This window comes from Lingula anatina, chromosome 4 (assembly GCF_051362555.1).
Source record: "Lingula anatina isolate TDL-2025a chromosome 4, LinAna3.0, whole genome shotgun sequence".
NCBI lineage: Eukaryota > Metazoa > Brachiopoda > Lingulata > Lingulida > Lingulidae > Lingula > Lingula anatina.
The window spans coordinates 14,682,058-14,696,324 of record NC_141770.1 but is presented as its reverse complement, the minus strand read 5'-3'; the positions used below and the strand labels follow the sequence as shown (position 1 = coordinate 14,696,324).

General features: G+C 36.6%; 1 protein-coding gene across 4 annotated transcripts in view; it reads left to right on the top strand.

The window, feature by feature from the left end:
- LOC106179440 (katanin p80 WD40 repeat-containing subunit B1-like) overlaps positions 1–14,267 on the top strand; it is a 29,535-nt gene extending 15,268 nt beyond the window's left edge. For 2 of the 4 annotated variants that reach the window (XM_087011052.1, XM_087011049.1), the window contains exons 15-20: positions 67–362; positions 697–867; positions 1,280–1,356; positions 2,405–2,479; positions 2,781–2,897; positions 10,644–14,267. In XM_087011052.1, coding sequence (XP_086867178.1) covers positions 67–362; positions 697–867; positions 1,280–1,356; positions 2,405–2,479; positions 2,781–2,897; positions 10,644–10,776 — 869 coding nt within the window. In that variant the 3' untranslated portion in view covers positions 10,777–14,267. Of the gene's footprint in view, positions 1–66; positions 363–696; positions 868–1,279; positions 1,357–2,404; positions 2,480–2,780; positions 2,898–7,976; positions 8,266–10,643 lie in introns of those variants that run through there. The other 2 variants (XM_087011051.1, XM_087011048.1) reach the window with 1 other exon arrangement.

The window sequence follows — 14,267 nt, the reverse complement described above, 5'->3', positions numbered from 1 at the left end:
CAAGATTTCACAACATACTGATATTTTAACAGTGTAATTCATGAGAGGATACTATCTCTCTCCCAGGGATACCAGAGAAGGACATTCCTCCGCCACCAGTCATAGTTAAGCACAACACACGGCAGCAGCCAGTTCATGTTCCACCACAGAGGGCAGCACAGTCTTCACCGTCACAACAAACACAGTCTAGGCAGCAGCAGCAGCAGCCAGCACAACCGGCACAATTTGCTCCTCCACCAGTGTCTCAACAACCACATTCACAACCACCAGCTCCCCACTCAGCCACTTCTGTACCTGCTTCTACAGTGATACCTTCCCAGAGGGAGCAACCTGTGGGACTTGCTGTAGAGGATTTTCTACCAGTAAGACTGTATTTTAGGATGAATTTTACTAAATAAGTTTCTTTGGAAGTTGCTCTGAAAGTGGATAACCCATATATTTCATGCAGTATTATAGCTCTTAAAAGAGTTGAAGTTTTCTATCAAAAGTGAAGAAGAATGAAATATTTTGGCTAGTGAAAAAAAAAAAAGTAAATGTCAATTTATTGCAATATGGGCTTAATTTTACATTGGGTCAAATCAGAAAAAGGAGTGATGTTGAGCTTAAAGTGCAACTTGTAAATTCAAGAAAAGGAAACCAGGACCTTATCCATACTTACAAATTCTTCAATTATTTTTGGATCATTAATTCTTTCAGAAGCGTGGCATACCTGTTGTGAACGAGGGCCAATCGTACCCTTCAAACATGTCCGAGGCCGAGGCCATCTCAACCATAATGAAGGGCCACGACGCCATGGTGGCTGTCATGAGCAGCCGAACGAAGAATCTGTCCATAGTGAGAGCTCTCTGGACAGGGGGGAACATGAAGGTGGGTTTTAAAGATATCCAGCGTGTAGGTAATAAAAGGAAAAAGTGTGCACCAGGAATTGATTTACTAGTAGGTCAATAGATATTTATGAGTGAAGTGTTATAATTGCACTTAATGTGTGCTTGTCGCACTTGAAGAAAGGAAGAAGGAAAATAATCTAAAAAAATTTGTGCCAGTTTGGGATGAAATTGAAGACTGAGCCACATATGCAAGTTCCTTTTAAATAGAATTGTTTGCATCCCCCTGGCCTCTCCATTTAATTATCATTTAGATTATTATTTCGAATATAGAGATGTTTCACAATTTTTTGGGGCAAGTACAGGGCAAAGAGAGAATGAGATGACTAGGAACTAGTATATGTGAGTTTGTTCATTCATCACAACCATGTTTTTTCTTTTTTTTTTAAATTCAGACTGCGCTGGATTCAGCTGTAAACATGAACGATCAAGCTGTGATAGTAGATCTGCTGAATGTGCTGATTTTCAAACCGTGAGTACCATTCTCTTGCCCTCTCTCTCTCTGGCTCTTCTTTCCATCATGACAACTTCACTCTGATTTGTACATTGTGCAATTTCCCAATGCCTGATGCATATTCTGCATGCATACCTGTCTTTTTTTACCTGTCTGTTCAAAAGTAAAAATGTGAATGCATTTGATCTAAAATGCACTGATTAACTCTGTGTTAACTCATTTGTCATGTAAAATGTATATCCAATGCACAAATCTTTTCACTCCATTAAATGTGAATAGTAAGCGATCTCCACTAGAGCCCACTTGAGCCAAGGAAATTTCAACCAAACACAGTTAAAAGTGAAAAATACAGGGGTGATAATTTTTCGACTATAGGCAAATTTCTGACATTGTGGGAGCCAAAAATATTACAGTACCCATTGCCTCTTCCAACTATTCCCTATTGGCAGTCTCGTCCCTGGGAATAATTTAACTATATTCCTGTTTTTATCAAATGAATAGTTGACTTAATTAAAATGATTTTGCAATTGGTCTAAAACAGATTTTGTATTAGTGTGCTCTGTCTCTAGTTGGGCTTATTCTAGTTAATTTTAACCAAATGTAATTATTCTAATTTTGCTGAGGAAGATGTGATATGTTTTACTTTTCTTGTCAAATCTGTGGTCGGTTTAATTAAAAAAAACTTTGATAACAATTATGAAGCTGTTCAGCTTAAAGAAATGTTTCCTTATAGTGTGAATCCAATTCAGTCCAGTCCAGTCTAGGGGACCATTCCCAGACCCTATCATACTAACTTTGGGTCGATCTATCTCCTAGGGGATTCTCACTAAATTGCAATCAACTTAAGTGGCTTATATGTCTGTCACACCTACTGAATCTGATAGGGTGTAATTAACTATCGGTGAGCAGCTTAAATAGGCATGCTAGACATCTAAGCCGCTTAACCTGAAAGCAATTTAGCCAGAAACCTCTTGGAGATGGACCGATCCTGTTAGATCGATCTGGGTATGGGAACCCAGTCTAGTATGTTAACACACTGAGATATGTCATTGTTTTTATGTGGTAGAGCCCTTTGGAACCTGGACGTGTGTCTTGGAATGCTGCCCCACCTCAAGGACCTTATTAACAGCAAATATGAAAGGTAACTTAATCAGTGAAATGGTTCAGATCTTGGAGACCAAAAATTACTGAAATCTTGATATCAATAGTATTTACATTGTAAATACCAAAGTATAGTACGTAGTAAAAACCAGAATACACTTTTGCTTTGTCATAACAAAAAAGCTGTTTTTGGCCAGAGAATAATGTTTTCAAACTTAGTTCAGCAAACTACTTTCCTGATCTACATAGCATCTGTGAAATCAGAAACCATACATTAAATACAAACTGTAACAATTGTCTTTTGGTTTTGATTTTGAAACCGTTTTGTTTTTGTTATTTAGTTATGTCCACTGTGGCTGCTCAGCTTTAAAGTTAGTATTAAAGAACTTTGGACCTGTGATTAAGGAGACAGTTAATGCCCCCCCTTCAATAGGAGTGGACATAACGCGGGAAGAAAGGTGAGATTTTTTTATTCTAAAATGCGATTGGTTGCATGGAGTCAAATACTCTCCAGTACAGCCTATCAGGTGGTAGAAAACATTCTATCAAGGTGTTTACCTGATTTTAAAATCTTTGAAATGTAAAGAGTGAATTAAATCTTGACCTGCACTGTGTAGAAATTTCTTTTGACAAAATTTCATAAATAACCATCTAAATATAACAAACTATGAAAATATGTCTTTGAATTCAAATTTTCATGATCCTTTTACAGAGACTTGTATTAATGCACTTGTCACACACTGAGGACTTTGCCTTGCTCATGTAACAAAATGCCATACAAAAGGACACAACTGTTTACGATTTCTGTAATTCATAACATACTCCCCACAAAATTCATACAAATTAATACTTTTAGTGCAATAAATCTATTAAGGTAATTAACCAAGCCCATATCCAGTCTTTTTATATTAAATGTCATATAAAGTCAACAAAATGCACTTTTTACAGTTTACACTGGAACACCCACTGCTCCAACAATAATTCCACAGTATTCTTTGATAGTTCATAGTATAATCCTAACAGTTCAAATAGTTCATCAGTTCATATTATATTTCAGTTCTTTTATCTTTGTTTGATCAATTCCATCACATCACTGGAGAAAGTAGCTAGTTGTAATTTGGGCAATCTTCTGCCACTGGTGCTTCTCTTGGTACTTCTCTATGACTTTTACTGAGCTCCAGTTGCAATTTCATCCTCTCAAGCTCCATCTGCTTCTGTTACAGTTGTCTTCTTTCCATCCTCATCTCACGCTCAATCCACATGTACTTGAAATTGTTCTCCTTTGAACCCTATTCTTTCAACATCACTTTTGAACTGGCTCTTTTATCCACATATACTTGATATTGTTCTTCTTTGAACCCTATTCTTTCAACATCACTCTTGAACTGGCTAATCCATGTTTGTATTCTGGCTCACGGCACAAATGAAGTCATGCACTGAGAACTTTCACATTGTTCATGTAACAAAATGCCATACAAAGGGGCACAACTGTTACTTAATTATCAATACACGTCTTCATCAACATGGATTCCTTACATCACTTCACAAAAACTCCCACCAGAGGGTAACCACAATGCAATGTGTCACCTCCAACACATTAAGACAATACCAATTCTATAATTAATAACAGCACTCTTTTTGTGTAATAAATGATACTCAAAGTTATTGTACCACCAGCGTTAGCGCTGGCGGTACACATGGTTTTGGTCCCGTCCGGTCCGTTCCGCCGGCTCCTGCGGCTCCGCCGGCTCCGCCGGCTCCGCCGCCATGTTACCGTTACCGCTTCTCCTCCTAGACGGTAAGGGCCCCCATACCCATCTCTTGGATTTAGGTCACCTATAATCTCAACTCGTTCCACGTAAAATTTGGGCTTTATCGGTATTGGGGTCTAGGTGTGGCACTCATTGCAATGCACCCTTGTCCAAAAATGGCAAAATTAAATGCTAATTATCTACCCTACGGAAGGAATTATGGGAAAAATTTCTACAGACGGCTTTCCAAAAGTCATACGTGTAGATTTCAAATATGCCCTTGGATTTGACCTTTGACCTTTATTTCAAGGTCAAACGGGCAACAATTTTCAAAAAAATGAATTTTTTTACGAAAAAAAATTTATTTGCGCTGTTATTCAGACACCACACAGACTTAACCAATAAAATTATTGGAAAATATTACCCTTCAGGTCATCTTTCATCTGTGTGAATTTGGGGTCAATCGGTGCATTTTCACGGGTGTAGCGGCCATAAGTTACCGAAACTGAAAACTGTCTGTAATTCGGGAACCGTTAATGCTAGAGACCCATTCTTTTTTGCATTTTGTAGGGCATGTAAAGCCCAACACTGGAAGTGGTCTCGGTTTTTTTGTATTCCATACGGTTTTCGAGTTACGCTGTATCAAAAAGTACATATTGGTGGTGAAAGCAAAATGTGCAGTACGGTAATGGATAATAAATTTTGAACTCTGGAAAAATAAAACATAAGGCTTGGCAAAGCAGACAACTTGTGTTCAAGAATGACATTATTTCATCAAATTTGAACTTCTGGAACTTCAGAGCACCTCCCATTTCAAGAATTTTGACCAAAATGACCTTTTCTTTATTTTAATTAATTTTTTCTGTAGGAAATTTATGGCACATTAAGGTAACTCCGAAATTATAACATTTAGTCCCTTATATCTATAAAACTGGCAGAGATAGGTCCATAGTTACTATTGAAGTTGAATAGGAAGTCATATACTGGCAATCTTACTGTGACCTTGAAATTGACCTTTGACCTACTTTTCACCATAAATTGAACTTTGCAAATTTTGCTTCCCTTTTATCTCCAAAACTGGCAGAGATAGGTCCATAGTTACTATTGAACTTGAATAGGAAGTCATATACTGGCAATCTAAATGTGACCTTAAAATTGACCTTTGACCTACTTTTCACCATGAATTGAACTTTGCAAATATTGGTTCCCTTTTATCTCCAAAACTGGCAGAGATAGGTCCATAGTTACTATTGAACTTGAATAGGAAGTCATATACTGGCAATCTTACTGTGACCTTGAAATTGACCTTTGACCTACTTTTCATCATGAACTGAACTTTGCAAATTTTGCTTCCCTTTTATCTGCAAAGTTACGCTGTATCAAAAAGTACATTTTGGTGGTTAAAGCAAAATGTGCAGTACGGTAATGGATAATAAATTTTGTACTCCGGAAAAATAAAACATAAGGCTAGGCAAAGCAGGCAACTTGTGTTCGAAAATGACATTATTTCATCAAATTTGAACATCTGAAACTTCAGAGCACCTCCCATTTCAGGAATTTTTACCAAAATGACCTTTTCTTTATTTTAATTAATTTTTTCCGTAGGAAATTTATGGCACATTATGGCAACTCCAAAATCATAACATTTAGTCCCTTATATCTCCAAAACTGGCAGAGATAAGTCCATAGTTACTATTGAAGTTGAATAGGAAGTCATGTACTGGATATCTTACTGTGACCTTGAAATTGACCTTTGACCTACTTTTCACCATGAACTGAACTTTGCAAATTTTGCCTCCCTTTTATCTCCAAAACTGGCAGAGATAGGTCCATAGTTTCTATTGAACTTGAATATGAAGTCATATACTGGCAATCTAAATGTGGCCTTGAAATTGACCTTTGACCTACTTTTCACCATGAGCTGAACTTTGGAAAATTTGCTTCCCTTTTATCTCCAAAACTAGTAGAGATAGGTCCATAGTTACTATTGAAGTTGAATAGGAAGTCATATACTAGCAATCTAAATGTGACCTTAAAATTGACCTTTGACCTACTGTTCACCATGAACTGAACTTTGCAAATATTGGTTCCCTTTTATCTCCAAAACTGGCAGAGATAGGTCCATAGTTACTATTGAACTTGAATAGGAAGTCATATACTGGCAATCTTACTGTGACCTTGAAATTGACCTTTGACCTACTTTTCATCATGAACTGAACTTTGCAAATTTTGCTTCCCTTTTATCTGCAAAGTTACGCTGTATCAAAAAGTACATTTTGGTGGTTAAAGCAAAATGTGCAGTACGGTAATGGATAATAAATTTTGAACTCTGGAAAAATAAAACATAAGGCTAGGCAAAGCAGGCAACTTGTGTTCGAAAATGACATTATTTCATCAAATTTGAACATCTGAAACTTCAGAGCACCTCCCATTTCAGGAATTTTTACCAAAATGACCTTTTTTTTATTTTAATTAATTTTTTCCGTAGGAAATTTATGGCACATTATGGCAACTCCAAAATTATAACATTTAGTCTCCAAAACTGGCAGAGATAGGTCCATAGTTACTATTGAAGTTGAATAGGAAGTCATGTACTGGATATCTTACTGTGACCTTGAAATTGACCTTTGACCTTCTTTTCACCATGAACTGAACTTTGCAAATTTTGCCTCCCTTTTATCTCCAAAACTGGCAGTGATAGGTCCATAGTTTCTATTGAACTTGAATATGAAGTCATATACTGGCAATTTAAATGTGGCCTTGAAATTGACCTTTGACCTACTTTTCACCATGAACTGAACTTTGGAAAATTTGCTTCCCTTTTATCTCCAAAACTAGCAGAGATAGGTCCATAGTTACTATTGAAGTTGAATAGGAAGTCATATACTAGCAATCTAAATGTGACCTTAAAATTGACCTTTGACCTACTTTTCACCATGAACTGAACTTTGCAAATTTTGGTTCCCTTTTATCTCCAAAACTGGCAGAGATAGGTCCATAGTTACTATTGAAGTTGAATAGGAAGTCATATACTGGCAATCTTAATAGGACCTTGAAATTGACCTTTGACCTACTTTTCATCATGAACTGAACTTTGCAAATTTTGCTTCCCTTTTATCTCCAAAGTTACACTGCTATTGTAGTTGAATAGAAAGTCAATTTACTGTGACCTTGAAATTGACCTTTGACCTACCTTAACTTAACTTTGATTGTACCATTTTAAGTTATATATATTTTTTGCGTATTTTGAAAATTCTTGTTGATTGCATTTTTATAGCTTGTCAAGCATAAGACTGGTGGCTGTGTCCCTTATTTTGTGTATGTGGGGGTCTATACGAATGCGCTTGCTCCAGCTGGTGGTACAATATTCGGAGGCGGTATCGCCTCTCTGATCCTCTAGTCTACAGTTGTTTTGTGTGAATAGAAATAGTCTTGACCCATGTGAATAGAAGTAGTCATAGCCTGTGTGAAGAGAAATAGAATATGTCTATGTAAATAGAGAGAGTATTAGCAGGTGTGTGTATTATTGTATAACATGAAGTTCTTTAAATACAAGCACTGAAAGTTATAAATGTTTTGTTAGCTTGAAGTCATGTTATTCCATGTCCTTCTTCAGACAGGGGATAAGACGGTCGCACACTATAAAAAAATTCAAGAATTTCATTGCTTGTGTATTGGAACTAGTCATTGTAAAATTTTAGTCCTGTTATGAATAGTTTCACTCTGAGTCACTTTGAATTGTGGTGTCTGTCACTATAACCCAGAATAACCCTTTCTGTCTTCCAGAATACGTAAATGCAAGAGCTGCTTTAACAATTTAATGGACATTCGATCAACTTTAGACAGCAAGTCACATGTCCAAGGAAAAATGGGCAGTACTTTTAGGGAAGTACAGTTACTTATGTCTTTACTGGAGTGATGAGAAATGGATATGCACACTGTTTTGCATTCTGAACTGTGATTGGTTCTTCAGAACCCAGGACTCTTCAAACTGGCCTATCAGGTAGTCTCTAACATCTCCAAGATGGTTACCTACAGGCGTCAGCTGCACGGCCACATGGTCAGCGTCACTCTCTTTATTGTACCACCAGCGTAGGCGCTGGCGGTACACATGGTTTTAGTCCCGACCCGTATGTTCCGCCGGCTCCTGCGGCTCCTGCGGCTCCTGCGGCTCCTGCGGCTCCGCCGCCAAGTCACCGTTACCGCTTCTCCTCCTAGACGGTAAGGGCCTCCATACCCATCTCTTGGATTTAGGTCACCTATAATCTCAACTCGTTCCACGTAAAATTTGGGCTTTGTCGGTATTGGGGTCTAGGTGTGGCACTCATTGCAATGCACCCTTGTCCAAAAATGGCAAAATTAAATGCTAATTATCTCCCCTACAGAAGGAATTATGGGAAAAATTTCTACAGACAGCTTTCCAAAAGTCATATGTGTAGATTTCAAATATGCCCTTGGATTTGACCTTTGACCTTTATTTTAAGGTCAAACGGGCCAAAATTTTCAAAAAAACAAAATTTTTGCCGAAAAAAAAATTATTTGCGGTCTTATTCAGACACCACACAGACTTGACTAATAATATTAATGGAAAGTGTTACCCTTCAGGTCATCTTTCATCTCCGTGAATTTGGGGTCAATCGGTGCATTTTCACGGGAGTAGCGGCCATAAGATATCAAAACTGAAAACTGTCTCTAATTCGGGAACCGTTAATGCTAGACACCCATTCTTTTTTGCATTTTGTAGAGCATGTAAAGCCCAACACTGGAGGTGGTCTCCGTTTTTTTGTATTCCATACGGTTTTCGAGTTACGCTGTATCAAAAAGTACATATTGGTGGTGAAAGCAAAATGTGCAGTACGGTAATGGATAATAAATTTTGAACTCCGGAAAAATAAAACATAAGGCTTGGCAAAGCAGACAACTTGTGGTCAAAAATGACATTATTTCATCAAATTTGAACATCTGGAACTTCAGAGCACCTCCCATTTCAAGAATTTTGACCAAAATGACCTTTTCTTTATTTTAATTAATTTTTTTTTGTAGGAAATTTATGGCACATTATGGTAACTCCAAAATTATAACATTTAGTCCCTTATATCTCCAAAACTGGCAGAGATAGGTCCATAGTTACTATTGAACTTGAATAGGAAGTCATACACTGGCAATCTAAATGTGACCTTAAAATTGACCTTTGACCTACTTTTCACCATGAACTGAACTTTGCAAATTTTGCTTCCTTTTTATCTCCAAAACTGGCAGAGATAGGTCCATAGTTTCTATTGAACTTGAATAGGAAGTCATATACTGGCAATCTAAATGTGACCTTAAAATTGACCTTTGACCTACTTTTCACCATGAACTGAACTTTGCAAATTTTGCTTCCCTTTTATCTCCAAAACTGGCAGAGATAGGTCCATAGTTACTATTGAAGTTGAATAGGAAGTCATATACTGGCAATCTAAATGTGACCTTAAAATTGACCTTTGACCTACTTTTCACCATGAACTGAACTTTGCAAATTTTGCTTCACTTTTATCTCCAAAACTGGCAGAGATAGGTCCATAGTTACTATTGAACTTGAATAGGAAGTCATATACTGGCAATCTAAATGTGACCTTAAAATTGACCTTTGACCTACTTTTCACCATGAACTGAACTTTGCAAATTTTGCTTCACTTTTATCTCCAAAACTGGCAGAGATAGGTCCATAGTTTCTATTGAACTTGAATAGGAAGTCATATACTGGCAATCTAAATGTGACCTTAAAATTGACCTTTGACCTACTTTTCACCATGAACTGAACTTTGCAAATTTTGCTTCCCTTTTATCTCCAAAACTGGCAGAGATAGGTCCATAGTTACTATTGAAGTTGAATAGGAAGTCATATACTGGCAATCTAAATGTGACCTTAAAATTGACCTTTGACCTACTTTTCACCATGAACTGAACTTTGCATAGTTTGCTTCACCTTTATCTCCAAAACTGGCAGAGATAGGTCCATAGTTACTATTGAACGTGAATAGGAAGTCATATACTGGCAATCTAAGTGTGACCTTGAAATTGACCTTTGACCTACTTATTATCATGAACTGAACTCTGCTAATTTCTTTCTCTTTTCACTCCAAACCTGGCAGAGATAGGCCCATAGTTACTATTGAAGTTGAATAGGAAGTCATATACTGGCAATTTACTGTGACCTTGGAATTGACCTTTGACCTACCTTGCGATGAACTTAACTTTGATTGTACCATTTTTAGTAATATATATATTTTTTGCATATTTTGAAAATTCTTGTTGATTGCATTTTTACAGCTTGTCAAGCACAAGACTGGTGGCTGTGTTCCTTATTTTGTATATGTGGGGGTCTATATGAATGCGCTTGCTCCAGCTGGTGGTACAATATTCGGAGGCGGTATCGCCTCTCTGATCCTCTAGTTTATTCCTGTTTTGCAGATTACGACGCTGCAGAGGCTGCTTTAAATACCTAATGGACGTGCGTGATATTGTCGATGGGAAGCAGAACGTGGAGGGGAAGCTGGGCAGTACATTCAGAGAGCTCAAATTGCTGATACAGTCTGTTGAATAATAGCAATGCAAGAAGGGTTGTTCTTGACAAGATTTACTTTGTGAACATTCCTTTCAGTTGCTTGGCGTGAAACTTACTGCTCATGAAAGCACCATTGCATGAACAGGTCAAAAATTCATGTGCAAGACGTATGGCTGTTTCTTTTTATATACCAGTCCAGCTCAGACCTCATGTGCCCTAGGGTTGATCCTAGTAAAAGATCACTCAGGGTCTATCATTTGTAATCAGTCACAGACTATTTTAGTGGTGATTCTGCAGTTCATATCTAAAGTACAGAATAATCTCGAAAGTACAACTTAAGGTGTCTTCACACACATACTTACAACTGTCCAGGTTTAGATCTATATGACATCATTAGATGAGCCAATCAATTTATCAGTGTTATTGTTGTCTACAGAGATGAGATTTGTCTGACTATCGTGGAATTTTTGACTTTTTGGGAGCCAAAAATATCAATGGTGTAGACGACCCAGACCATATTTTCAGACTTTCCTTAAATGATAGTCTCATCCCTGTGTCTATGCTTGTTGGAAGTTAACTGAATTCACCCCTCCACACAGCTGCTCTTTGTTGGATTCAGCACTTTTGTCAAAGAGAATTAATTCATTGGCTAACTGGTGTATGCCTAGCTTGTCTTCTCAGCTGGTGATGTCATGTGAACCTAGACCAGGTCAGGATTAACCCCCCCTCCAAAAAAAAAAAAAAAAAAAAGTCAGTTCTCTGGCTAACATCTTTGTTACCAACATGGACATGGACACATGCACACATCTCACCCTATCAGGAACAGTGTTACAGCACTCATGGACAAATGCACACATCTCACCCTATCAGGAACAGTTTTACAGCACTCTCTTGGAGACTTGTACACATCCTAGTCAACTACGGATTAAGATTATTTGAGAAGCGGGGACCAGGATTGGTTTAAGTCTGGTTTGAAAACACTATGATTAAGATATTCTGTCATTATCTTTTTTTCAAAGACCTGCCCCTAGTTTGGCAGGTATTTTTTCATAAAAAAAAAAAAAATGACTGTGTCATATGTCATATCTTTGATACTACCATGCGTGTTAGTTAGACTAACAAGGCCTCTTCTGGCTGTGACCAAAACATAATTATATCAATTTTCACTGTAGAAAACACATCTGTGATGGTTTAGGGAACTTGTCATGCTATACACCAAAAAATGAGGTGAATATATTGGATAGATCGCTTAGTTAGACTACTGCATGAGAGGCGCTACCTATGTCTTATTGATAATGAAGTGATAATAGTGATGTGGTTTGGCTTGTTTAGAATGCAGCATGAAAAATGTGGATGCCAGTGCCCTAGATATGTAGATGTCTTGACAATTTTTTAAAGGCTTAATGAAAATGTTAGATTCTGAATAACTTGGTGAGTGGCATGGTGAGATGGGTGGTAGGATTTGTACATTTTATTTTTCAAATGTTTGTTTGATAAGTAGTAAATAGTGTGAATACGCATGTGGCGAAGAAGATGATGATGATGTGCCAGTTCCATTATTTTCTAATATTTTTTATTGCACTGTGTGTATTTGAAATGTTTTCATGATATTGATGTCAAGGTCAGCTAAGAGTGGCCTTGACCTAGAATTGCTCAGCTGTATTCTCTAGTGACGTGATCGATTTTTAATATTTTAGAAAATATGTGGAAAGAGATAGTGTAAATTAAATTAAATCTCTGTGAGATTGGGCATATCAGAGTTTGATCCAAGAAGAACATGTTACTAAGACATCTGTTACTCATGCTATATCAGCTGTATGACAAATACAAACTTTCCCTAACACATATCATATATTTATGATTGATTTTTCATTTATTGAGTTAAATATGCTATTATTCAGTATTCTCAGTTAAAGTGCCTTCTTTTTTTATTTAGTTGCCAAACTTTGGAGTCTTAATACAGGGGTTGCAATAAAATTGGATCCCATTTAAGTGACACTTTAGTATAGAGTTGAATTTAAGTGTGTACCAACATGCATCAATTTTGCTGTGTCACAATTGAAAAGATCACAATTGGTATGTAACTGTGAGTTTCTGCAATATTTGTCTTATTGAAAGGCACAGAAGGCAAATAATGGTCATATGACACAAGAAATATAGATTTTACTGAAAGAGGACCCCCTTCCTCCTGAAAATCAAGAGCACATTGAAAAGCATATATTTGTGGTCAGGTGTTAATGTATCACATATTCCAATAATTACAGTAATGTAAAAATAAACTGCAAAATGCATATGGGCATAGGAAAAATATATTAGAGTATTTAGCACCAAGGATTTGCCACTGTGCCTTTTACCATATTCTTTCAGTCTTATTTTCTGTATTTAATGCAAAAATATCTCATTCTCCTACATCTGGGCAATAAAAAAATGATAATAATGCTAATCAGTGATTTTATTGGATCAGAAGATCTGCTTTTCAAGAGAAAGGCATCATATTGGAACAGTAATAGGTACAAGGTACCATTTAATATAGCAATACGTCGACCAATTTTGAAAATCCTTTTTTGCAGACCATTTGCTGGCTCATGCTAATTTAGCTCTAAAATTAAGTAATCAATTTGAATACTTTAAGAAAAGTCGGTCGGGTTTTGATTCATTTGGCCCCAGTATAGTTGTACTTAAGTTAACTTCATTTTGTCACTTTTGATAATTACTGGTTGTAATATAAAACTATTTTGTTTTGATAATGCTTACATTTTTGGTTAATTCACTTTCTGATTTACAGTATTTCCACGTGGCATTACTGCATGTCTTTGATACATTGTACATTATCTGTTAAGTATGGAATTGTGTAAATATGATTATAGTTATGAAAATGAGAAACCTTCACTACCATATTAATAAGTATAATACAAGTATTAAGCACCCATGTGGGTACCACGTTTTAGATATTTCGCACACCAACAATTCTTGATAAAATACCATCATTTCCAACACCATCTAAGGGAATGTCCATTTTATCATTGCTTTGCTTAAATGCTACTTTATGGAAATATTTTTAGAAATTTGGATACAAAATTATAGAAGAAGTAGTAAAGTTCTCTGGTTTGAAAGGTTACAGTTTTAGCACTTATGACTGTCTTACTATAATGCTTCTATTTATTTATTTATTTATTTATTTATTTATTTATTTATTAAGTTGGGATAGAAGTGCATGACTTAAGAGGATGCAAGGGGCCTTGGTGGCAGTCTGGCTTTTTGGAAAGATGAAAAGATTCAATTCTGAATCGGTGAAAAAAAACATGCATTGTCTTTGTAACATTTGAGCACAAGCAGTCTTTTAGGTCAAGGTTTAGATTGCAGATGCATATATTCAATGCAGACATCATTATTGATTATTATCTGGATACAAAAGTATTTTTGGTAGCAGACAAAACACTTTTTTTTCTCAACTACAGTGGCCCACCTCTGTCCGATGTGATCAGTTTCTACTCTCTCTCTCTTGTAATAAAACAGATCTATTGCAAAAA